This window comes from Thamnophis elegans, chromosome 2 (genome assembly GCF_009769535.1).
Source record: "Thamnophis elegans isolate rThaEle1 chromosome 2, rThaEle1.pri, whole genome shotgun sequence".
Lineage (NCBI taxonomy): Eukaryota > Metazoa > Chordata > Lepidosauria > Squamata > Colubridae > Thamnophis > Thamnophis elegans.
In genome coordinates, this window is record NC_045542.1 from 120,164,907 (window position 1) to 120,191,845 (window position 26,939).

Consider the following 26,939-nt stretch of genomic DNA (forward strand, 5'->3'; position numbering starts at 1 on the left):
TTGATTTCCATTAATCACCCCAGTGAAAACAATGGGAAAATACTAGAAAGGAAAAAAAATGATTCTGTTTTAAGGAATTTTGATTTCCATTAATCACCCCAGTGAAAACAATGGGAAAATACTAGAAAGGGGAAAAAATGATTCTGTTTTAAGGAATTTTGATTTCCATTAATCACCCCAGTGAAAACAATGGGAAAATACTAGAAAGGAAAAAAAAAGATTCTGTTTTAAGGAATTTTGATTTCCATTAATCACCCCAGTGAAAACAATGGGAAAATACTAGAAAGGGGAAAAAATGATTCTGTTTTAAGGAATTTTGATTTCCATTAATCACCCCAGTGAAAACAATGGGAAAATACTAGAAAGGAAAAAAAAAGATTCTGTTTTAAGGAATTTTGATTTCCATTAATCACCCCAGTGAAAACAATGGGAAAATACTAGAAAGGGGAAAAAATGATTCTGTTTAAGGAATTTTGATTTCCATTAATCACCCCAAGGACATGCTGATGTAAAAATGGGGAGAAGATATAAGAAACTCATCAGTTCATATAGGACACATTTCCCTGCCATTAATCTTACGCCTGAGTAATGACTTTAAAAAGCTGCAGTTTTCCTGTTGCATATGACCTATAGGAGGTGATGCGTAAGGTATCTCAGACTTCAGACTGAGATATTGGATTGTAAGAACAGAATTCTTGGCATTGAGGTTAAAGAATCACAACCTGAAGCCATGGACGGCAGGAAATACAAAATACATTGTCTCTAGGATAAAGCTGACCTCTCCGAGAAAGATAAAATAAGAACAGGATGAAAAAATGTCAGTTGCTGGAAATAAATTTGGGGGAGAGAGAACATTCTTTTCTTGATTGTTGTCAGCTTCAACTTTTATGTAGCTTCGGGGCACACCCAGATTTATCTAAGTTTGTTAAAGGTCAGGGACAGAGATACCAATATTATATTTTATTATGAATTTCAGCCATGAGTTTGGAAACAAAAGCTTTTGGGAGAGGAGAATGAAAATTCCAGCAACATAACCCACCCTTCCCCACAGCATCATTCTGATTATAACAGACAGGGTTTAGAGGGCCTTTTTTAATACAAGTCTGGGAATGTCCACAATAATGTAAAAAGATGCTTTTGTTCTATTAATCATGAAGAGAGGCAACCAATAAATGTTACAGTTAGAATGGAACTGAAGCTGAAAAGGACTTCTAACTGCATCTGAGGCTAAGCTTTTAGTTTTTCTGGATTGGGCTCTTTACCTGGCCCACTTGTTCTGGAGGAAACCCAGAAGTCCACATATAACAATAGGTGAGGGAAAGTTAAGATGTGGTGAGTCTAGCTGCCTCAAACACGAGAAATCACAAAACCAAAAGTGGCCATGCACATTATAAGTGAGCAGGCTGAGAAACCAAATAATAGCACATTAGTCTGCCTTGAATGGTATTCCCCTGGGCGCTCGCCCAATGCCTCTGGTTGTTATGAGTCACTGACATTCCTGCCTTTCCTTTCAGGACTCATTTTTACAGTTGACCACTGCTCCTTTCCAGCCAGAAACATTCGGCATGTTTTTTTTGCTTTCAACGAAGGTTGGTTCTCTTTCAGGAAGATGCCACAAATAAATCAGCAAGCCCCACTTTGATACAGAAGACTGAACTGTAAAAAAACGAAAGGAAGATCTCATTGGAATAAGGCCAACTTTGCTATTAGAGAGGATAAAGTTGCTGCTAAAACTGATGTGAGAGTTAATTCTCAGCCTGATAAGACCAGCAGTTGCAAAAACAGTCAACAGCTGCATGGTCCCCTCCCCTTTAGCAAAAGACATTGCTTTCCACCGTATGTGTGTGTGAGAATTTGAGTGAGTGACTCTGTCTCTTTCAACAATAAGGTGCTTGATGGAATTCTTTTGTTGTATCCTTAACCTTCCTTCTAGTAAATGCCACCAGTCAAAGCTCTTGGACGTGTGTTTCCTGCTAAGCTGTGAGGTATTCACGGGAGGCCGAGGGGTGAATGACAAAATGTGCAGATGCAAATATGAATGGTTGGTTTGCATTGCCACGTGGCAATGGATGCTTCCTTATTTTTTTCATCTTCCCAGTTTATACTGGATGCCTGTGGCTATGATAAGGAGAGAAAGTGGTATATAAGAAATGGCAGGAAGGTCAGGAGATCAAGATGAAGATTTGCTGGTCTCACCTCATCCCTTCTGTGCTTATTTTCCCTCCATTTCCTTCTTGTAAATTATTGAAATAAGATGGGAAGAAAGATGGATGAAGCACTGGTGCTCTGGCTGCTGTCAAAAAGAAAACCAGTCAAGTGTGCAAGCCAGGTGGAAATAGGATTGGTGGAATGTAAGAGTTTATATGAAGACAGGATGGCTTGATGCCAGTGGACAAATATACAGTGATAGATAAAGGTGAAGGTTCCCCTCTAGTAGTAGTTCCTGACTCTAGAGGGTGGTGATCATCTCCATTTCAAAGCCAAAGAGCCAGAGCTGTATGAAGACATCTCCGTGGTCATGTGGCCGGCATGACTAAATGTGGAAAGCATACAGAATGCTGTTTCCTTCCCACCAAAGGTGGTCCCTATTTTTCTACTTGTATTTTTACATGCTTTCAAACTGCTAGGTTGGCAGAAGCTGGGACAAGTAGCAGGAGCTCACTCCATTATGTGGCACTAGGGAATTGAACCACTGAACTGCCAACCTTTCTGATCGATAAGCTCAGCAGCCACTGAGCCACCCCGCAGTGAAAGATATCTATCTGCTAATAACACGTATGCATTGTACTTAAAGGCATGACAGAAAACAAATATACTTGGGGAAAAAATCCCTTCTTGAGGTGATGTCCAGGTGTTGCCTTTGTTATGCATCTTCAATATCTTTCCCCCTTAAGATTATTTTAAAGATAGATTATTTTTAACCTAGACATCATTCCAACAGAGGATGCCTTCAGAGCAGGTTTGTCCATTCAGGGACTTGTCTTCTGAACAGGAGATATATTGCCACTCATGTGACCTCTAGATTCACCACCAGCATCAACAGAAAAAGATGTTATGCAGAAACATCCTATTCAGCAGTCAACTAACAGATTCAGATCTTTGGACCTCAGAATATTAGACTTCAGTGAAATGAAACAGTCACAAACAAAGTCATTTAGAGGTTTTGAATTCATGTTTAAATATACTGCCTTTTTTTTTAATCAACAGTGAATTGGTGTGATCTTGAACTGAATAAACTGGTCTGTGAGTCTTTGTTTCCATTACCCAAACCAAGGCAGGCATGTGCATTGAGTAAACTTGGTCACTGGCCCTTAATTCCCTGGGTGGAAGGAATGCTGGGCACCTGTGCTAAACAGAATGGGCTATTTGCGCAGGGTTTCATTCATTAGGGGAATGCAGGCAGCTGGCTGGAAAGAGGCTGGGTTGTTTTCTCTTGCTTTCATTGATCAGGGAAAGTGCAAGCACCTGCACTGCTTACACAGGCTGGGCAAGTTGCCCATTGCTCCCATGGGCAAGAGATATCTCTGGTTTGAACCCTAGGCCATCTGCATCCATGTCCCCTAAAGAAAGAAATGGAAAGAAAGTGGAAGGGAGCACAGCTAAACTCAGAGTAGCAGAAGAAACGTGTGCACTGTTGGCTTTTCTGTCATTTCTTTGTCAGGTATGGATGCTTCTGCAGTTCTCAAGTTAGATAGCTGACTTGTGTTTCCTTGACAAGGTTCATCTCCTAGGATCCTATTGCTGCATCCTGGAAGTATACCCCAAGTATAATTCCAGAATATTTTTCCTTAATCTGTAAAACAAGAAACAGTGAGACAATTTTAAATAGAGGGTATTTGGGAAGGAGGATTGTTTATAATATGTATGTATGTATGTATGTATGTATGTATGTATGTATGTATGTATGTATGTGTGTATATGTATGTATATATATATATTTTCTGTAAAAATGGCTTGAGTAAATTGCAGTGTTTATAGAAATATTCCAACCTCACTGCTCAAGCAGAAATAGCTGCTACACAAAATACAGAGCAAGTGAGAGAGCTCACAGTAGTTCTGCTGGCGTCCCAAATTGTAATTCATGAAATTTGTCACTCTGAAATGAATTTCTTCATCGAGTGGTGTTCAGTCTGGAGACTATGATTCGATTATCTTGAATATTGGGATAAAGCCCCACTGAATTCACTGGAATATCCTCTGAAACCATATCACCCGAACTGCTATAAAAACACTGGCTGTGTTTTCATAATCCACTGTTGTATTTATGTGTGGGCAGGGGTGATGGATGGAGCCCTGGAAATTACATGCCTGCATCTAACATCAAGATCCAAGTATGAAAAGGTGGCTTTGAGATGTGATTTCATAACATGCAATATGTTACATCATTCTTTCATCTTCACGGTTTGTGGTGGATGTCTGAAGCACAAGTTACGTATTTTAAATTTCTACAGAAGTAGCCCATTTTTCCAGGTTTGTCATAGTGCATCATAGGCTGACTTTACCCAGCACATTGAAGTGAACTATGCTCAGTTGATTTTGTGTGTGTGTGTGAGTGTGTGTATTGTATGTGTGTGTGTATGTATGTATGTGTGTGTGTGTATGTATGTGTGTGTGTGTGTGTGTGTATGTATGTGTGTGTGTATATATATATATATATATATATATATATATATATATATATATATATATATATATATATATATGCATATTCATATGTATGTATGTATATACTTATATATCTATATACATATATGTATGTGTGTGTGTGTGTTTGTGTATATGTGTATATGTGTGAGCCGAGGTGGCGCAGTGGTTAAATGCAGCACTGCAGGCTACTTCAGCTGACTGCAGTTCTGCAGTTCGGCTGTTCAAATCTCACCGGCTCAGGGTTGACTCAGCCTTCCATCCTTCCGAGGTGAGTAAAATGAGGACCCAGATTGTTGTTGGGGGCAATATGCTGACTCTGTGAACCGCTTAGAGAGGGCTGAAAGCCCTATAAAGCGGTATATAAGTCTAACTGCTATTGCTATTGCTATTGTTATTGTGTATGTGTGTGATTACAAGAAGTGATAACACTCACTCACATTTTGTTAATATTTAAGATATTTATTTATATCTGTTCATGTGACAACACTGAAGAAATGACACTTGACTACAATGTAGTAGTGAGTTATACAGCTTGTATAACAGTGTAAATGTGCTGGCCCCTCAAAATAACGCAACACACAACCATTAATGTCTAAATTGCTGGCAACAGGTGAGTACATGCCCTAAGTGATAATGTCCAAATGGGGCCCAAAATGTCAATACTTTGTGTGGCCACCATTATTTTCCAGCACTGCCTTAACCCTCTTGGGCATAGAGTTCACCAGAGCTTCACAGGTTGCCACTGGAGTCCTCTTCAACTCCTCCATGATGACATCACGGAACTGGTGGATATTAGAGACCTTGCGCACCTCCACCTTCCATTTAAGGAATGGAACAGATGCTCAATAGGGTTTAAATCTAGAGACATGCTTGGCCAGTTCATCACCTTTACCCTTTAGCTTCTTTAGCAAGGCAGTGGTCATTTTGGAATATGGGGTCATTATCATGTTGTAATACTGCCCTGCGGCCCAGTCTCTGAAGGGAAGGGTTACATAAACACACACACACAAACTCTCTCTCTCACACACACACAAACACACACTCACCCGTATGTATATTTAACACTATTCTCTTTCCCTTTTCAGGTGATCTTCCGTGCTTTAACGCCTACTAACAAGATTGAAGATCCATACAGTCCTGAAGCACAAGCTGTCTTGAAGCTCACCAATTTGCGGCTCCTTTTATTAAAGAGGCAAGAGTGTCCTTGCCAAGGCTCGGGACTGCTGGAGAAACCGCACAGATTTGCCCATTATGCCATCTATGACCTAATTGTCCGTGGCAGTTGCTTCTGTAATGGCCATGCAGAAGAATGTCAGTTTGCCAATGGGCCAGGTGTTGGCACCAATATGGTGAGTATCAATGCTACCCTTTCTTACATTAAGCAATAAAAAAAGAATGCTTCTGAATCACCGATGTCTTCACAGTAGCATTAATCTTATCCATGTAGCTAATGTTATTTAGATTTTATATCTTTCAATGTCATTTTATTTCAGTTTTGGAGGCCAAAAGGCTTTGCTTAATGGTGTTTAATTAATGTTGTTTGTGTGAGAGAACAATTACTGTATGAGCATGATCTTATATTCTACCTATCACTTTTGCCCATTTTAATCTAAGAGGACCAGTACAAAGGTTTATTCATTCCTATTATTCAGCACACAGTGCATAGAATAGAATATTCTTTATTGGCCAAGTGTGATTAGACACACAAGGAATTTGTCTCCAGTGCATAAGCGCTCAGTGTACATAAAAGCTATAAGTGATAAATCATGATCATATTCATCATAAAAATACATTCATCATAAAAATATATATAAAAATACAAAAGATATGTACTGAAAGATGTCCTGAGTATGGCAAGTCTTCCTTCCTTAATAGTTTTAATAGTTAAGTCTGCTACTGATTAGTCATCATTTTAAATTCTAACTTTAGTTTGACTTCTGAAAAATCCATATTTGCAGTAAATCTGATTAGAGTTTTTTCAGGGAGAAGGATAACTAGAACAAATTCTTCATTACATACTTATGGGTCCTCATAAGAAATAAATAAAAGTATATGTAAAATAGAATTACAGAATGGGAGCAAAACTGCAAACACATTTTAATTTTGCGATTCATACGTAGACAAAACCATGTGCACCTTTTTTTTTACTTAGCTTTTCTCTTTCCCAGTGGAATAAACTGAGATTTAATACAAAGAGACTGGCACATGTTGACAGGATCTGGAAAATGCTGATCATAAAACAGAAGGGAAAACATAGGAACTCTCTTGACTACCCCCCACCACACACACACACACATTCTTTGTGTTCAGTTTATTTTCCCAAGATCATAAAATCTAAATCCATTTTATATAGTTGGATCCAAGGGAATAAACTTTACTATTCATGAACTTTTTGAAGGTATAGACCAGTACTTGGAAACCTCTGAGCCAATTTTCAAGTGACCCACAACTACTTTTTCCCTAAATTTTGGTATTATGATTGCAGACATTCAGTAGCATGATTTCCAGTCAACCGGGGAGGGGGAAGGGGGGACGGACAGAAAAGATATGAGAGCGTTAGTGTACACACTAACATTGGCTTAGCATCCTTCAAAATGGAAGACATTCTTCCCTGACTTTGTCAAAACCTAGTTCTAGGTCTAGCACATGCATGATAGGAACCCATACATTTTGTATTATTACAGAAAGCAAGAAGTGAAAGGTATATGGATCTCTTCTACTCCAAACAGTGTAGTCATTACACAGTTGAAGATTATACTACTGTAATATTATCCTCAAGCTTCTGTTTAAGAATCTCCATCAAAGTCCATCATCTTCCTAAAATATTTTTGAATATATTTTTTTTATTGATTGCACATATTTTTCCTAATGACCAGCTGCTTTTGTGTGTGTGTTTTTGAGTCAGTTTTACTACTGGCAACTTCATGAACTCTTGACACAACATAGTTTTAGAAATGATTTGCCATTGTAACCCACTTCTTAGGGCTAAACCTCATGCAGTTCGCTTGGTCTCTAAGGCATTGTAACTTAGTTTTCCTGTTTCTACCATAATACCTTTAATTCAACACCAAACTAGGTTTTCAACTTAGATCTAATTCTTTCTTTTTAAGCCCATTACGTCTTCTCATTTTTGCTCAAACAACTCTGAACAATTGTGTTTTACCTTTTACATAACAGTCCTTTAAATATTTTAAAATAGTACTTTCCCCCCTAATTCTCCACTTCTCCAACCTAAAGAAAAAAGATAGATTGACTACTGTATATTTATTTAGCCTTGTATGCCAATTTCAACAAATTGACTTGACATACAACACCTCCAACTATTCTCCTTATTTTTCTTTTTCTTCTAGAATTTTTAAAAAATCTTAGCTGTCTTCCTCCACACACATTGCACTTTGTCAGTATCCTTCCTAAAATGTGGTGACAAGATCTAGACATAATATCTATATCTGGGTTGACCAATGCAGAACAGAGAGAAATTATGACAAATATTGATTTTGATACTATAATTCTCCCTAAAACTCCTTTAACTGATTTTCTTTTTTTACAACAGATGTATAATTTTTCAAGGAAATAAAGAAAGAAAAAAGGAGGCAAAACAAATTTACATTCATTAAAATAGCTAAAAGTTTCAAAATAACGATTGACCCATGGACCTGCCTGCCACTTTGTGGTGGGGAGGGTGGGTTTCTTGCTTAAGCAGGGGGTTGGACTAGAAGACCTCCAAGGTCCCTTCCAACTCTTCTTTCTTTTCTTTTCTTTTCTTTTCTGTTCTCTTCTGTTCTAGTCTAGTCTAGTCTAGTCTATTCACAAAGGGAGCCATGAAGTGTGCTGAAAACTGCACCCCCCACTCCCCATTGAAAGTTTTCAAGAAAACAACTAAGCTCAGAAGGTCACATCTCACCAGTTGAGACCTTTCCTATACAAAGTGATAGCACAACATTAATACAGTACAGACAATCCTGGAGCAATGAAAACCAGTAGGAAAAATACTGATCCTTTAACACAGATTCCAACACCTTGAGAAGAAAACACAGTTGTGTTGAGTTTTTCAGCAAGGCTCAGTGCTAGTTTAACTGTCATGACATCCTTTGTAAGGGATTTCCCGGAGACAGGTCCTCGTTTCTTCCAATTGCTTGAGAGACTTGCATGTGTAGTTTGGGGGCATGACCGATTTTGGAATTCTCCTGTGTAAGAGAGAAGTTCCCATGTAGAGAGGGGTGGGGGGAAGGCTTGTGAAAGTAGAGAACTTCCATTTTAGAGAGCAGCTTGTGACAGACTTCATTCCAATGACAAATCTAAATGGATTTGGCTGTTTTTGTCTTAAAGCTCAGTAATCTTATTCTGGAACAATGTCTTCTATTTAGAAAAAAAGTAAGGAGGTTCAAGGATTTTTTTTTTGTTCTTTACTTCAGAAACAAGTGTTTTGTATGATTCCACTATAATAAGGTTCCTGATGAGTATATTGAATATTTGGCTACATAAAACCAAAGATGCAAAAAGCCTTTGAATCATTGCATGGGGGGTGGGGGGGTGGGAGAATGGAATAAAATTGCCCTCTGTGAAGAAGTTTCCATATCGGGGATGTTTGTGGAGTCCAGATTCAGGACTAAAAACAGAATTTGACTCTTTCAATTCTAAACAAGCAACACCAGTCAACTACTGAATGCAGCCAATATCTTTGTTTGGTTATTTGGCTCGCTAAAGAAATACAAAAGCCAAAGCAGTTTGAAATGCTCTAATCTTGGCAGAGCTTGACATTAAAAAGTCAAAGGCTCTTTTCATAAACTAATTTCACATCTCTCTAGATTTTTGTCGTTTTGATTTGCTTCCCTCTGAAAGGAAATTCCTGACTTCCCTTTCATTGATAGCTTGACAGACTCAACAACTGCACTCAGTTCATGAAAATTATTAAGTGAAATTCTAGGCTACCATATCTTAATTATTGGCTAAAAAATAATAAATTACAGTAGAATCATAGTATCCCAGCAACAAAGGATGTTGTTATACTCCACCTAGGACAAATATGGATCCACTTAAGAAACAGCACAAGAAGAAAATAAACTGCTAAATATTCTTGTGGTCTCATCAGATGAATAATACATTAAATTAATACAGCTGGTAGAAGAATAAATAAACTGCCCATCACAAGAGAAAAAAGCATAATAAGCCCCATACTGTTGGCATAGGGAGTGTAAACCAAAGCTAGATTTCTTCCTTTTTTTTGAATTTTATTTGTTTTCCACTGCTTGTTGTGCCATTAAATGACTTCATCTAGCAGCAGAAAATTAAATTGTTGTGTTTAACCAAAATTCATAAGTTACTCATTTCTCAGACTTCAATGGAAAGAAGAATGCATCCTGGAATGTGTACTGACACATTAACAAGACTTTTATTCTTCTGGGAATAAACTTGATGGGCCGTTCCTCCTTTTTCACATTAGATGTTTGTTTTATGACTGTGGAAAAGTACATTCCATTTTGAGTAATTTAATTTAGGTTGCTTCCTCTCCTCCTCCTCCTTTATTATCAAGCCTCATCTGAAAACATTAAACATGGTAAATTAATGTTTTAGTAACGGATTTGATTTTGTGGGTGATGCTGTGGCTTTGCAGGTGACATGAAGATGCCACAGGCACGTAAATATAATCTTGGAAGCAATCACAGGCAACAGGACTGAATTAGCAGTGAAAGCAAATGAGATTCAGGAAACTGATAGACAAGATGACAAAGCAGTAGCTGCGGGGATAAAATAAAATGGAAAAACAAAGTTATGCTGACATGGTGTGCATCTATTAATGGACTATATCAATTAGGAACTGAGGGAGAACAAAGTTGTACAGCACCAATCAAGCTGTAACTTAGTTGCTTGATAGATAGAATAATTGTTCACAATCAATATTCATCCATTGGGGGACCTTAAGATTGTAAATACCCAAACTTCCTTCAGTTCTAGTAATATTGGATTAAAATGTCAATGCAACAATGCAACATTTCTTTGTGAAAGAGTAGCCATCATTGTCATTCTGGAAACTTTTTCTTTCTACAACAAATTTCTGACATCTGTATATAACACTTCCAGCTTTTATTGTCTTTTATTTGTTGTTCCTCTCATAGGTTTACACTTGTTGAGTGTTCAATCTTTTTCCCTAGACTAGGATTCTATGGGAATCTTGTTCCTACAACTATATTTTTAATCTCATTGCTGATATGTATAGCCACTATTCCTTTCTGCATTTTTCTATTGTTCTATTCTTGTTATTGATGTATTTGCAAACTTTCTGCTCTGATGCACTTTCAAAGGCAACTAACAAATGTTTTGCTTAAAAAAAAAACATTAAAAGTAAAAATATAGAGTTTGGTAATAGTAATAATAGCAATAATAAAACCAATGCTAAAATCAGCTATTTATAGATCTGTAGGAGAAATGTGGTCTTTACAGATTTTCTAAACAACCACAAAATGAGACCCAAGCACAGTTTTTCATGAGATCACATCATATAGGCTGAGCAGAGAGCAGGAGAAGACCCCTTTTGACTGCCAGAAGATGTGTCTTGGAGTGCAGGGCCATCCAGGGATTGGCCTGGGATGGACGTGATAAAATGTGCATCGTGATAATCATGTTAAAAACCCCACAAGGTTAAGGGATAAGTATGTGAGAGTAGTGTTTTTGTCATGACATCACCATACGCGTATTTTGATTTGAACCATGTGAGTTTGCTCTGGATGTTTTGAGAAAGGAACCTTTAAGAAGGAATCTCCTGTTGTTAACAAGACAGGATTGTTGATTGTATATTCAGATTTTAATGAAGGCACTAATGTAGTGCTGGGAATAATAGTTTCTTCAAAACATTGTATTGAAGTTTGAGCACCAGGAAAATATATCCATAGGATTAGGATAGATATCTGAACCTTATAGTAATAAGTAACAATCAAGTATGTATTATGCATTTGCTAAATTTGGTTCTCAGTGCAGGATCTCCCAATGGAACCTGACAATTAAGGACAGAACAAAAAGGAAAGGGATTCATATCCCAAGTCCTAAACAACACTATCACATTTCATATAATCAGTTCTTATTACAAAACTGTACTGTTTTCTCACTATTTCTCACTTTGTTTTGTTGACATCAAAGAGAAATGAGAAAAGGAAGTCAAACAAAGATATTTCATATCGTTTAATTCCATTCCATTTCTTATTACGGTTATACACTGCACTGGTCACCAATTGATTCCCAAGCAATGTGTCATTTATTAAGCCAAGAAGTCTAATAGCCTCTTTTAAAATATTTAAACAATCTGCAAGAACGCTAGTTTGTAATAGCGATGCTCTGGGGAAATGTTTTTTTCTTGTGATAGATGAAATAATCCTTCCTGGTGCTTTGGGATCAGGTTTCAGACTTGTGGATCTTCCTGGACTCTATTTTATCCTGTCCAAGAGCACAATTTATCACCAGTCTTCAGGAAGACAGTTTATCAGCTCCATCTGTTGCATCAGTCTTGCCCTGGTCTGAATTCTGCCAGTCGTTTCATGCTGTTATTTAGCATTCAGGACAAAGTCCCGTGATCTCCTTTACCTTGAAGCTTGCTCGGCAGCAGGCACAGAAGGCTCCCTGGTTGCATTTGGAAAGTAGTACCAGAACAGTCCTACTTCCCATGAGCTTCTGAGCCCTATTGGTGCCAGGTTTTAACTTTGTAACCCTCTCAGAAAATGGGGAATGGGAAGAGGGGGAGCATAAGCAACCTAAAGAGGCACAGAAATCCGGATGATGTAGGATATAAGTCTGCTATTATAATAACAGATTAATTCACAGAGTTGGAAGGGACCTTGTAGGTCATCTAGTCCAACCTCTTTTCCTAAGTACTTTTGCACTATATTACTTCTACTTTCAACTGTGTGCTGGGGAGATCACACAGGAAGTAAGACTACATATTAGTAGCAGCAGCTGTGGCAGCAGTAGCAGCAGCAGCTATAGCTGTATTAATATTCAATTTGTTAGGATTTTATTTTCAGAAGAATGATCTTAGTCACAAAGCCGTTTAACCTACAAAAACACCCAAGAGTTATTTGCTGTAGCAGATCAGTTTTTGCTAGGGAGAATTTGTTCATGAGGAGAGGACTTCGTGTTGAAAGAAAAATTAGCATGAAATATCCCGATGAAGCTTTGATTGTCTGGAAAAGCTACTTCGGACGGTAGAAATTAGGCTGCAGATGTGCTAGTAGGGGAGAGAAAAGCACAGCTTCCCTATTTGATGCTCTGCCCGTCTAACCCATCTTTGTCTGCAAAATATTTTTCCTCCCGCAGGAAGTTAGATTTATGTTTAACTTCATACATGTGCAGTGCACCTGGAATTTCACACTGGAGTGAGGTGGGGAGAGAAGCAGCAGCTGGAAAGTGTTCTCAATAGGAACCTGCTAATCTCATGCTAGATTTGGGGTAACACCTAGTAGGGTTTCTAATTGCCAAAACAGGCATCCCATCTGAGTGTTCCCTCAATAGCTTTGGACTTCAACCCCTTCAGCCTTTTGCTATTGAATCAATGGGAGCTGAAATTCAAAATAACCTGAGACTCTCCAGTTGCCTACCTTAGTATAACGTGAATAAATCGGGGGGCGGAGCCTGTCGCCGAAGGAGCTCAACGGAGCCCCTCTCAGAGTTCTGGTCTGTATATCTAATTAAGATCAATAGATATCACCCCTTTCTGGCAGAAAGGGGCAGGCAGAAGCTCAGGTGCTAGGATTTATTCGTAGTTCACAGCCCTTTTTCTTTTTTTTTGGGCTGCGAACGGAGAAGAGATCCAGCGTAACTGAGCTCTTATCTCCAGCCAGTTCCTCGCAGCTGCCTTTTTGCAGCCCTAGACAGGCGATCCCCCCCCTCTCAGGACAATGATAAATTGCTTAAAGCAACTTAAGGCTAACACGAGCGGGTCTTACTCCTGTGATGTTTTTTTTTTTATAACTATCTAAACACCAGCCTTGTTTTTCCTTTGAAACTTCTTTGTTCAACCGGTTACAAAATGGCGTTTTTACTGTGTTGGTGATTGATGACGTAATTAACCAGCTTTATCTCCCCGGAGACTGCTACTCATTAACAAGCAAAATCTACAAATAATTTATTGAGAACTGACCAAGTGAAGACACTGTTTATCTGTTTATTCTCAGCTTTTATCTATAATGCCTCCCAGGTCTAAGCAGGCAAAAAAATCCCCCCCGCATGTGCTTAAAGAACTTGTTAGTAAATCGCTGCCTTTGCCTCCTACACCCCCTACACAGGAGCTTCTTCCTTGACACAGGAGCTTCTTTTTCAAATACTCAATGATTTTAAACAAGAAATCAAAGAATTTGTGCTGGATTTATGCGACAAAATACAGACTAAAATTGCCCAAATAAAGATGGATATGTTTGAAGCTATGACTACTTTGACAGATTATATCGAAGAAATGGAGACTAAACTGGAAACTTTGGAGGAGGCTAATTCTAATTTGACTTCCAACATCCAAGCATTACAACAAGAGATTAGAGATACTCAAACACAACTCATAATGATAAATTTTAACAGAAAGGCGTCTGCAATAAGAGTCAGAGGACTGCCCGAAAAGAAAGGAGAGAACTTGAAACAGACGTTTGTAGAAGCTTTCAGCCAAGCGGTGGGAGGTCCGGGATTCAATTTTGATTGGAATATTCGAAAAATCTATCGCCAGAATTCGTGTGTAGCAGAACAACGACAGCTTCCAAGAGACATAATTATATACTTTTTCACAAGAGAATCCAGAAATGCGATCATCCAAAAGTTTTACAACAACAGGCTCCGAATCGATGGCCATGATTTGTTTGTCTTTAAAGAAATCCCGCTCCAGATGCTGCAAGCAAGGAGAGGCTATACTTTTTTAACCCAAGAACTTAGAAATCGTCAAATACAGTATAAATGGGAAGCTCCAGTTGGAATCACAGTTACACTCGAAAATCAAAGATTTCGTATTAATTCTGTTTCGGAAGCTCGGGACTTTTATTATAAAACTCTGAAGGCGGGGCTTCTTGACTCACTCGGAAATGCGGAAGGACAAGGTGAAGGAAAGACAAGCAGCAATTCACTTGGTTACAAGAAGGAGGGAGTTGTTCCCCCCCTACTGGAGAGGCAGAAGAGCGGAAACTGAGGATTTAGTCATATTTTCAAAGCAGCGGGACACGTGGTCATAAGGCAGAGGGTTGCCTTCTCTTTCCGGAAGGGCAGAAGAGTAAAGAATATAGATCCAGCGATGTCTTTAAAATACTTTCTAAGCTCTTGGACTGATTAAAATTTTAGGATTTCTGTTTGGTATGAAATGGCAAAGCTGTGTACCGATGGGGAATGGAAAGAAGCATTGCTTATTTTGGACAGATATTATATGGGACTTTTATAAGACTTATTTGAATTTCAAACCAAACTGCGCATGAATTGTTTTCTGTGAGGAAAGCGGGGACTAAGATTTATTTGAAATGCGGTTTGGGATGAATGGAGTCAGGAGGAGTGGGGCAGAAGGGAAGGTGGAGCGGGATATTGATGAAGGGATCTTGGGATTGAATGAAGTGGTATGGATTTTGGGCACACATTTTACGGATTTACATGCTTGAAGTATAACATAAAAAGCTCAGGATTTTAAAGTGAAGAGCGAGATCCTAATCTTATGGAATTTGGGCTTGGGAGGAATGGAGATGAGAAACGAAGGGTAGGAAGATGAGTAGCGAAAGTATGATTAGACTGCTCTGTATTTGAAGATAAATTGATTTTTGTATAAACTAATATTTGAATATAAGGTTAAGAAAGGCTATCTGGAGAGTCTACAGGAAGAAGGGGGTAAATATCAAAGAAGTAAGGGACGAGGACAAAATATAAATGGAATGATTTACACTGTTTAAATTTTAAGAATGATGGGAGGCTGAGCATAATGCAAAAGATTTTTAATTTTTTTATTTTTATTTATTTTTTCTTTTTTTTTTCTTTTTTGGAGTGTTCTTTTTATTTTATTTTCATTATTATTGTTAATAAGATATTTTAGAAGGTGAATGGTACTGAACTGTGCCGGGTGTGGGACCTGGGAAGTCGGAGGGGATTAGGGAGGGGGGTTCATTGGGGGTGGGTGGGTGGGTGGAGATATAGTTTCAATATATAGAATAAGAAGAATACACTTGTATACTGTTGATCCTTATCTTTTCTTTTTATTTTTCTCTTTTTTTTCTTTTTAATTTTTTTTTTAGGAATAGAGAAATGCACCAAAGTGAGAAGTAGAGGAAAGGAAGAGGGAGAAGTAAGGAGGGAGGAAGAGGGGAATGTAAGGAGGATGAGAGGGGAAGGAGGGTGAGGAAGGTGAGAAAGGAAGATAGGAGGGGAAAGGGAAGTAAGAGGGGTGATCGTTGGAGGGAGAAAGGAAAGTTGGAGGGGGAGAAGAAGGGGTGTATGAAAGTGATAGGTTGGGTTTATGATGAGTTGTGTTTAGGTTGGGGTTTTTCTTTTTTTATTATTATATTATTATTATTGCAAATATTCAGTATATAAGTGAATGTACAAAATTGAAAATGAAAATGAATAAAACATTTAAACTTAAAAAGAACATGTGAATAAATCCAGAATAGATTGAGGTTAGATATGCAACAATTGATAGATCAGTGCTGTGATAGAGATGAATTTATAATGTGATATGTTAGGCTACAAATGGTCATAAATTAGTAATCCAGCTGCAGACCAAAGCTAACATCTGTATCCTATTTGGACTGTGAGATACTTCATATTTTTGGAAGCTATAATGCTAGAACCCTTAAGGTATTATTTCAAATATAAAGACGGCAATGTGATGAGGAAAATTATTTGCTCCTGGACCACACAAAATAATACAAAGAGCTATTTCAGCACTTTGGTGTATCATTGGAAGTGTCCCAGCCTTGCAAAAGGAACCCGATAGATGCGGAGATTTTTGTAGGGAGTAGCAGAAAGTCCCCGCATCACATTTCTTCCAAACATGTCTGAGGACCTGCCAGTCAGGATTTTCCATCAAGGAAAAAGGCAGGCCGAAGAATAGAGAAATAGTCACATATCATATAGAGATATATGCTTCAAGAGAAAAAACTAAGGCGCACACTTTATTATGTTTCATAACTGCTGGGGTATTTCTGTGTGTGTTTTGTATTGTTCAAAGCTACAGAGATCAACTCATAAAGTTAGACTTGTATTGTTTAATAAAGTCCAGGGAAATCTTGTTATCCAAATATTTGTGAATTATAGTTTTCAACAGAATCTAGCTAAAAAGGCCAGTCATGAGGAATACGGGTAATTGTAGTTTAGCAACATACTTATAGAATGAATTCGTCACTACTTATAGAATATTCAGATTTATTTATTTATTTTATTATTTATTAATTAATTAAATTTATATACCACTTCATAGGGCTTTCAGCCCTCTCTAAGCGGTTTACAAATTTTTTAGCAAATTGAGTCAGCAACTTGCCCTCACAGTCCGGGTCCCCATTTCACCCACCTCGGAAGGATGGAAGGCTGAGTCGACCTTGAGCCGGTGAGATTTGAACCACTGAACTGCAGATCACAGTCAGCTAAAGTGGTCTGCAGTACTGCACTCTAACCATTGTGCCACCTCGGCTCTTAGCAAAGATTTGACATCCTTGTCATCGTTGTCATCTTTTGTTCTTTATTTTCATATCTTATTGCATATTTAATTTTTTTCTTCAATGGTTTTCCTTGTGAATGTCCAGGGTTGTTAGGAATTGAGGCAGAATAAAATTTTTATACGATTTATTCAATTTCAGTTTCTTTTCTACTTACCTTTCGGAGTCTATAGATTAAAATAAATTTCTTAGAAGAAAAGCTTACAGACATTTAAAAGGAGACAGGTGTAATTTTTAATTGTTTAGCCACGCTCAATTAATTTTATTTTAATTGTGGTAGGTATGTCAAATCTGAGCTGCAAAGTTCAAGACATTAGATGGCAGCCAATTTAGACTTTTCTCATTCTTTTTGCTGTCATCTAGTGCTTGCCTGGATTTTTGCAGATTAGTAGCTACTAGTTTTCTTTTACTAACCATTTCTATAGGGATAATATAATGCCAACTGAGCCTTTTGATTATATCTCTGTGTGTGTGTGTGTGTGTGTGTGTGTGTGTGTGTGTAGTAACTCTTCAAAGCAACACTACATTTTCCCAAAATAATATTTTGCTATTAAGCACATGCTACTGGATTCCTTTTTAAAGGAACCATCAACTTGATCAACTGCAAACGAGAATTATTCTGAAGTATTTTCCTTCTCTTTTTGTCCAATGACAACTAATGGTTGGTTCTGTCTATCATATGTCAAATTTAATTCAAACATTATGTTCTGCCAATGTCTGAATGAATAGCCTCTTTTCTTCACAGCTGGTAAATGTCAAATGTAAGCAGAAAAATTCACCTAATGTATTCTCTAGACTGATATAGTACCTGTGATGAAAAGATACAAAGGTGGGGGAGCTTTGGGATTAATTCATGCCCTGTTTTCATTTAAGGGAGATGTAAATAAATTGCCTGCTGTCCTTTCTGAATATAATGCCAGAAAAAGGCATGGCTTAGCTTCTTCTCTGTTCAAGGAATCTCAGGAAGTTGTACGATTTAGGTTCACAGGAGTCAGTTGCCATTTGAAGCGGATGAAAACAGACATACATAGTTAAGGTCAAATGTGTACGTGTGTACACATGAAAAAAGCAACCCTGCATTGTCACATATACATTCTGAGAGCTCGTATTATAGCATTTCAACACTACTTTCATGTTTTTGACAAAAGCATCAGATCCTGTAGACACTTGCGCAGCAGAATAACTTCGGTGATGTATAGAGGAACTTTTCTTAACATACCTCGATAATCTCATATCCACGCATTTTTTTAATGATCAGATCTTCATAGTTTCATTAATACAAGTTATTGCAGTGCCTACGTTTCTATCCATGAAAACCTTGGGTTTTCTCATTCCTCATTCTTAGGAGGCTTTCTCTAGAACTTCTTTTGATGGGGATTTAAAATGTTTATGGAGGTTGGTGCATGCTTTCATGGCTGCCCACTTCCTGATCTGAAAAAGCTTCAGGGATATTTGTGTACATTTAAAATTGAAGGTTAGTTGCTGAATGAAGAGTGGCACATGATGAAGGTAAAGCATGCAAAAGAATAAAGTAATGAATGGTTCAACAAGGGAGTAAGACAAGGATGTGTAATGTCCCCTAGTTCTTTAAAGTGTTCGTGTATAAACATATCAGGAGTGCTTTGCTTTGTATGTGGCAGTCTGTTGTGTGGAATGATTGTGAGAATTGGAGAAACACAAACTGAATAAGATAGCAACCAGTTACTTAAGTGCGTGTTGTAAAAGGGCCAAGAATGAGTGTCTTTTGAATGAATGTGCTTTGAATACAAAAGTGACTGATCTGTAGAACAAAAGAACATTAAAGTTTAAAAGAATGCATGAGGAAGTAAAAGAATGAATGAGGAACTGACTGCAGAATAAACATGAAGGAGAACTGAGTTAGTTGAAAGGAGAGGAGAGATCAAGGAAGTTAAAGCTGAAATCCTCAAAACAGAGAGAAATTTGAGATAACAAAAATAGTGAATGCACGTAATAAAAACAGAGCAAGGATAGAAAGATTTGCAAGGATAGAAAGCTAAGGAGAGAGATATAATGAGTGGCATTGGTGTAAACCTGTATAACATTGGATGACTATATGTTTATCTCCTTGTGATTGTGAAACTTTCAAGTAGAAGACACTATCATGCTTACAAATTAGTGTTTCTGAGGACAAGTGCCTCTTGCGTCAAAATTTTAGGAAACTTAGGCCTTTGGCTTTTTAACATTTGTAACCTGAGAAGGCTCTAAGATCTGAAGAAGAAAAAACTTTGGGGGTATCATTTGTCACTGAGGCTTCAGGTTGCTGACCTTCTCTTTACTTTTAAATCAAATTAAATCATTTATTACCATCATAGACCAGATGTAGATACAATTTAGTAACAATATTATAGGAGGGAAAGGGACTGGGATAAAGGTAGCAGACCAATTTACATGAAAGAAGAGGTAAATTAGAAATAGCAGAGAAGAACTGGAGTGTCAGCTCATATTTAAAGACAGTGAGAACAGCACGAAATGCTTCAATATAAGTACAAAGTTTTTGCTGTACAGCAGTCTAGTAAAGTATTAAAATATAAAGGGAGAAACTTCGGGTTTAATTCATCCTCTGTTTTAACTTAAGTAAATAAATTGTCTGTGGTCCTTTTCTGAAAATAATGCCAGAAAAAGATATGTCTTAGCTTCTGTTCAATATATTAAACATTTGGATATGGTGATACAATTCAGAAGCATAAACTAAAATAATAATCGTATACCTGGAATTGACAATGAACATAAATGGCAATGTTCACTTAATTATTAATTATAATCATAATTTAGAGTTTTATAAGAAGAGGGGAGAGAGAGAGAAAGAAATCAAATGGTCCAAGGTTCTTGAGTTGTGTAGGTGATGTCAAGATCTGAATCTGAAAGGAGCTAGATGGTATAGAAATTGTCTGTTCTCCCCAAAACTCACAAAAAAAGGAGAGTTATAATCTTGTTTCAAAGATCCTTGAAGAAATTCCAATAAAGGAGGCTTTAGATTGTATAAGGACAGGAACTCATAAAACATAAAAAAATTCTATTCTTCTCCCAGTCCCGCCATTCCCTGAATCCTTACATATTTTTAGTTAATGTTTGAATCCTGAATATGCATTCCTTTGCATTATAAAAAAAAATCAACATATGAAATATTTTCCTCCATATATCCTGAATATGTATTTTTCAGGGATGCATTTTGCAACAAACCCAGAAGGAAGCGTTTTCCCTTCCTAGGGCAAGCAAGTTTTGCTGATTACAGGCAAATCTCTTTGAAGCCAAATTGGATTTGGCATTACTACAAAGTGAACATGCACCCCAAAGAGAAATAATTTTGGTAAATGAGTGACTGTTGTCCAATTCTGGAACAATTCCAAAGTCCTCATTCGAACGGGGTGAGCAGGAGTGGGGAGAGATTGGTTCCCCAAATATACTGATGACGGCCAGGAAGTCACAGCCAATACTATCGTCAGCAGTAACTACCAGCAAGAGGATGAAAGGGGATGAGTGGAGTAAACAAATAGGAAGGAAGGATGAAGTGAAATTCAAATGGTGGTACAAAGCTGGGTCACAATAGAAAATAAAACCATAGCTGCTTCCCTGTGAGAACTATACAGGTTTTGGAATGCTTTCTCCACTTTGCCTTCTCTTACTTACACTGTTTGAATTTCATGGGCTAGTATTAGGGCTGACCTTTCCTTGGGAAAGGAGAGGTGGCAGTCTTGAATAGCAGTAGCACAACCAACTTCACAATCCTTTCCTCTAGCTTTTCCCTTCTTCTGACACTGACTTGTGGTATGATGAAGTGTAAATTCTCAATAGCAATAGCACTTAGATTTATATATCGCTTTACAGCTCTCTCTAAGTGGTTTACAGAGTCAGCATATCGCCTCCAACAATCTGGGTCTTCATTTTACCCACCTCAGAAGGATGGAAGCCTGAGTCAACCTTGAACCTGGTGAGATTTGAACTGCCAAATTGCAGGCAGCCAGTAGTCAGCAGAAATAGCCTGCAGTACTGCACTCTGACCATGTGCAACCGCGACTGATGAATGTCAATCTTCTTTTTGAGCTTTCCTTCACATTGATCTAATTGAAGCATAAATGTGCCAGCAGCTTTTTTTTTCTCTGTCCTTATGGTCCATCTTACCCCAATCCATAAGTGTGACAAATTTTAGTCACCTTCAGCTATTCCAGTGTTAAAATAGGCTTAAAGTGAATAAAGTCTATTAGGCTTTACTTCAGATGGAAGTTAGGTGATTGGCAGTGACTGGGAAGAAAGGCAGTAGAGGCAGGAAAGAGATTGGCAGTGGGGGCATCAACTTTTCATGCTGGCACATTTTTCCGCTAACTCAAGGATAAGTGGAGAGAAGTACTTCAGATCAGTGGAGGAAAAAGGCAGTATGCAAGATGGAAATAAGTTTCCATCCTTTCCGCAGGCTGCAACTTTTAATGGGTCAGTTTTGAAGACAGAGTATTGCTGTCCCTGCTATATCCCATCAAATGTTTCTTTCAGTTCTGCACTTGTCTATATACCCTTTGTGAGTTAAACAGGGAGTCTGAAATGCTAAAGGCTGAAACCACAATATTCCATTGTTTTCTAACCCCATCCCTAAAAAAGGCCATTTTTCTTTCATTCCAATCAGTTCAAATTTTTGCATGACCAGGTTCCAAGAGAGAATACCTAGAGATGCTCTTTATCATGTACCCTATAAAGATCCACAAAAGCAAAGCAAACATCAACTAGGCTTTGAAAATGAAGGGAATCCTCCAGCAATTCTTGGTAGCTTAAGGAACTGTTTTACAGTCTGTACCAATTAAAGAGTCCTTCGGGATTGGGCGGCATATAAATCCCATTAATAAATAATAAATAATAAATAATAAAATAAATAAAGTGAGGCAGGTCTAACATCTCTCTGCCAGTTTTCATCAGAAAATTTGCTCTGCTTCTGGTATTTGATGTTGCTCCTCAGAAGGAGCTACAAGCCCAAAATTCTTACAGCCCATCATTTCCATATTTAAGCCTTTCCCAATGCAACTCATTGGGTTGTTGTCAAAACAAACCCTTGCCATTATCTTGGAACTGCTGAAAAGGTGACTAGGAAGTAAGATATAAGTTCTGGGGAGACAGGAAAGGGAAGGCAGAGTTCCTCCTTGTCTTTCGTTGTGAGGCATGTCAAAGCAAAGAATCCAACTGAACAATTATTTGGAATGCAGGGAACATATGGCCAAGCCTCATAAGATCCTTTCTTTCAAAGTTCTTGCCTGCCTGGAGCTTTTGTTCAGATCACTCCGGTTCCTTTTCGTGCTTGCAAGCCACTGTTTACAAGTATTACTTTTTAAAATGATTTTTTTCCCCTTTGATAGATCCATGGGAAGTGCATGTGCAGACATAACACTGCAGGACACCATTGTGAGAAGTGTGCGCCATTATACAATGACCAGCCATGGGAGCCGGGCAATGGAAAAACTGGGGCAGCAAATGAATGCAGAAGTATGTGGGTCTCGGGGAGAGAGGGAAGGAGGGAGCAACACAATAATGAATCTTTCCAACCCAGGAGCAATGCCCAGGGTGACTAAATTTGGATTTATAATGCTTTAGCAGCAGATGGGGAATGGTCTAAGAAAATGTATGACAATGCTTTCAAGACCGCCTCTATTTTGCTCTTTGTATACAGAGATGTAGCAGCCATGTTCCATACCTCAGCAAAATTCAGCTAATATCAAAATAATAAATTGACTGGAATTATGGACGAGGCAGAAATATTAACATTTAAAAGCAGAATAGTTTTTGACTCCCTCAGCTGCTGTTATATAAATCCTACATTCACTAGCAAGTGTGTTTCCATGTAGAACATTGAATCATATATTCATGAATTCAACTATACATAAATAACATTTGGCCTACTTGCTATATTGTATATATATTACAATAAAATAATGTTCTAGTTTTAAAGAGGCTTGTCTTTTTGCTGTTTTCTAATAAAGCCAGTAACAATACACAGTAGGATTTTTAAAATGTATCAGTTCTTAGCATTATATGGAAGAAAACATTTATTTTCCACATATTAAGAATAAAAAAAAGGGCAACACTCTTGTTTGCTGTTGTCTATTGTTATGAGGCAAAATATGGTAGGGATACCAAGCTGGAATAATCTTTGGTAAGAATAAGTTGGATAAAATGAAACTTTAGCCACAGTGAAATTCTTCACATTGGGGTAAATGATTTCTCTTTATAAAATTTCCAACTATCAGGATCCTTTGGTCTTAGAGGTATATTACAACCCATCTCTGCTTTCACCTTGTTTTGCTGGCCATTTTTTTATAAACAGGTGGTTGGTCCTTCAAAGAGAATCAAGTTGAAACTAGTCAGAAGAGGAACAGTGTAAGATTGGACAATGTTTATTAAGGTCAAGTGCAGCAATAAACAAATTTTATTTATATCCCAATGGTTTTGTAAGAATTAAAGGAGAAAAAAATCTGTATCTTTCATTTTTGTTTAATAGTTAAAAAAAACAAGGCAGCCAACTCATTCATAGATCATATTAATAGCGTAATTAAGAACATAAAAGAATCAACTGAAATGCTACATTATTCAATTATTATTTTTGTGCAAACTTAGCTACTTTTAGAACAGATACTGAAATCAATCTTACATTCCTTTACTCAAGGTATAATTTTTTTTCCCAGATAGATGGGTGACAGGCAGACACATGCATAGGCTCACTTTTCTTCAACAATAAGAGCCATACTTTTCTTTCCCTGAAACTCAACTTGTGCTTTGCCTTCTTTTTCTCTTTATTCTCCCTCTCTCAATTTCCCGCCTCCCCACTACAGAATGCCGCTGTCACCATCATGCAGATAGCTGTCATTTTGACCAGAGGGTCTGGCTGGCCTCTGGGAAGAAGAGTGGGGGGATCTGCGATAACTGCAAGCACAACACTGAGGGTTTCCGGTGTCAAAGGTGTAAGCCTGGTTTTTACCGAGACAGAGCCAAATCTATGACTTCCCCAGACATTTGCAAACGTAAGTGGTTTTGTTTTGCTAAATATAATTCTGAGAAATGCACAAAGGACACGTTTATCAATAAAATACTTGTAGCTCAGGATTGAAATGTGGGCTCCTTGGTGCTCTCTGAGCTTGGTTATTTTCTTGCAGACATTTCATTACCAAACTAGATAACATCATCAGTACTAATGGTGAAAATGTACCTATATGCATATTTCTGCCATTTGCATGTTTTCTGAAGTGCTTGATATCCATATGTCAGGGGTGTTAAACACAAGGCCCGCAGGCTGCATCCGGCCTACGGGGTGCTTAGATCTGGCCCGTGGGGCTGCCCTGGAAACAGTGAAGGACCGCCCCACAGTGCTTCTACCAGTGAAAACGGAGCTCATGGGGGCCACACGCAACCATCACAGGCTCCATTTTCGCTGGAAGAGGGCTGCAGGAGGCCATTGCAGCCGAAAAGAGCCCTGGAGGGCTGCACATGGCCTTCATGAGCTCCAGTTTCACTGGCAGAGTGCTAGCAAAACAAACTACTAGCAAAAGTGGCATTTGATCACATGAATGATATTGGGCTGGCCACACCCGCTCTGCCCCCCCCCCCCGGAGGTGAAACACAGCCCTGGTGCAGCCCTCAATGAAATCGAGTTTGACACTCCTGCCATGTGGTATAGATAAAAGAGAATATTTGTTGTGCAGGTTCGAACTGTTCATTTCATATGTAATTGTATATGGAGATTCTCAGACATCCAGGTCATGGTTGTCCCAAAGGTGCATTTTCAAAGGTGTTTTTCTGAGAGCTGAAGAAGCTTCTTGGATGAGAAGTAAAAGGTCTTCAAAGAAAAACCAGAAAGTCCAGTTGCCTCTTGAAAAAGCACCTTTCATATGTAATACTATCATGGGGAGACAGGGCTAAAGTCTGCCTTGTTATTAGAAGTAAGCTTTTCTATTCCAAAGCCAGGATCTCTTTTTCCTATTACACCTGCTTTCCCTCTAACATTTCTTGAATCAAGTTACTGACTGACTTCTGGGGTTTCTCCTGCTGCTTTGATAGACTAGATCAAGGTTGCCTTTAAACTCAGGTTACATATGCTTTTCACACCGGGATTGCCAGGCCTCTGATGTTGCTCAAGTGACCTCCAGTTCACAACACTTCCTCTGTTTATGCTCCTTTGTGTTGCTCTTTCTTGAATGCTAGTGCTGGCTCAGCCTTCATTCTGCTGCCCCCCTCCTCCGCCTTCACCTATTTGTAACCTTTTGTGAAAGCACATGGATCAAGGATCTACATAACCTACTGGGATGCCCAGCCTAGCGCACAACACTAAAGGACTTCTCCTGTGGCTCTTTCTCCCATTCTCAGAGGTGTTGATAAAAAAGGAAGCTTTGTCAAGTCCTTGTTGCACCAGATTAAATTTCAAGACTTAGGGTGGTTGAAAGAGTTTGCATCCTTGTTCTAAAGCCCAGTCGTGCTGCCAACACTCCCTAATCAGAAAGAAGCATTATTAGATAGTCACTTGGATGAGAACAGCTTAGAAGTAAAACTATTATAGGCTGTGGAAACTTTACTAAAGACTGCATTAATGAAACTGTATCTCAGTTTTCTCCAGGGCTTTGATCTGATCTGACCAGCAACTGCCCAGTACCAGGGAAGGCAATTTCCCCCTCCCCACTAACTCTGTGCTTTTAAATTCACCTTTGTGAGTATTAGCAGCTCACCAGATTATCATCAAATAAGCCTCTTTGAAAATTACAAGCTATATTGAATGTTGTATTTGACAGCATTGGTTACTTATGTATTCAGTGATACTTTTGTCTTTTGAATCCTTTCTCCTTTGCCACCCATAGTATTGGCCGTATGATACGGAAATTAATAGTAAACAGGATATGAGATATCATAATTCCCAACTGTAAATGGCAGAACAGATTAGATGCAAAAAGGTGTAAAGCATGTTAAAAGAGATAAATATGTTTGAAATTATATTTCATATTCTCTGTTTAATTTTCAACTGCCGTATCTTTTTTAAGGATCAATCCTGCCCTTCTGTTGCATATACATCACATACTGTCATCATGCCTCATTTGTAATGAACAGAAACTTCATCACATTTAACATTTTGTTCTGGTTTTGCCAAAATCTGGCCAAAAAGAAAGTACAAGGCAGTATTGGAAGGCTACTTGAAATATGCAAACACAACTTAAGTGCAGCTAGATTTATAGTCATGTGCCTCTTGTAGTGTTTCCTTTCTTTTATGGACCTACATTTGCACTGCCCAACTCCTGAATACATAACTATGATAGATGTCATTCAGGTATGAGATGAAGTCCTTGCATCACAAAGGTACCCATTTGCAAATTAACTGTGTTGCATAAAGAGAGATGCTTTTTCCCAACTGATAGTAACGTAAGATGAATTGAATATGCTTATGTAGAGTGACAAGCAATATTCATTCCTATGCCACTGGGAATGGTTACCTGTAGACGCAGCCAAGGGTAGATAAAAGGCACCTTAACCTGACCTGGGAATGTGCACAGGACCAGAGGATCAGAAGAGACCCTCCCTAGTTTCTGGCTAAGAGATATGGGGGGAGATTTACAGTAGAACTTCTGGTCACGAACGCTTCTGACCACGACAAAATTGGGTTCC

The 26,939-nt window shown here is 38.2% G+C and overlaps 1 protein-coding gene across 1 annotated transcript in view; it reads left to right on the forward strand.

Moving 5' to 3' along the window:
* LOC116502742 (netrin-4-like) overlaps window positions 1-26,939 on the forward strand; it is a 98,430-nt gene that overhangs the window by 52,849 nt on the left and 18,642 nt on the right. The window contains exons 3-5 of the mRNA XM_032208648.1: window positions 5,733-5,996; window positions 22,658-22,784; window positions 24,128-24,316. Of these exons, the coding sequence (XP_032064539.1) occupies window positions 5,733-5,996; window positions 22,658-22,784; window positions 24,128-24,316 (580 nt within the window). The remainder of the gene's footprint in view (window positions 1-5,732; window positions 5,997-22,657; window positions 22,785-24,127; window positions 24,317-26,939) is intronic.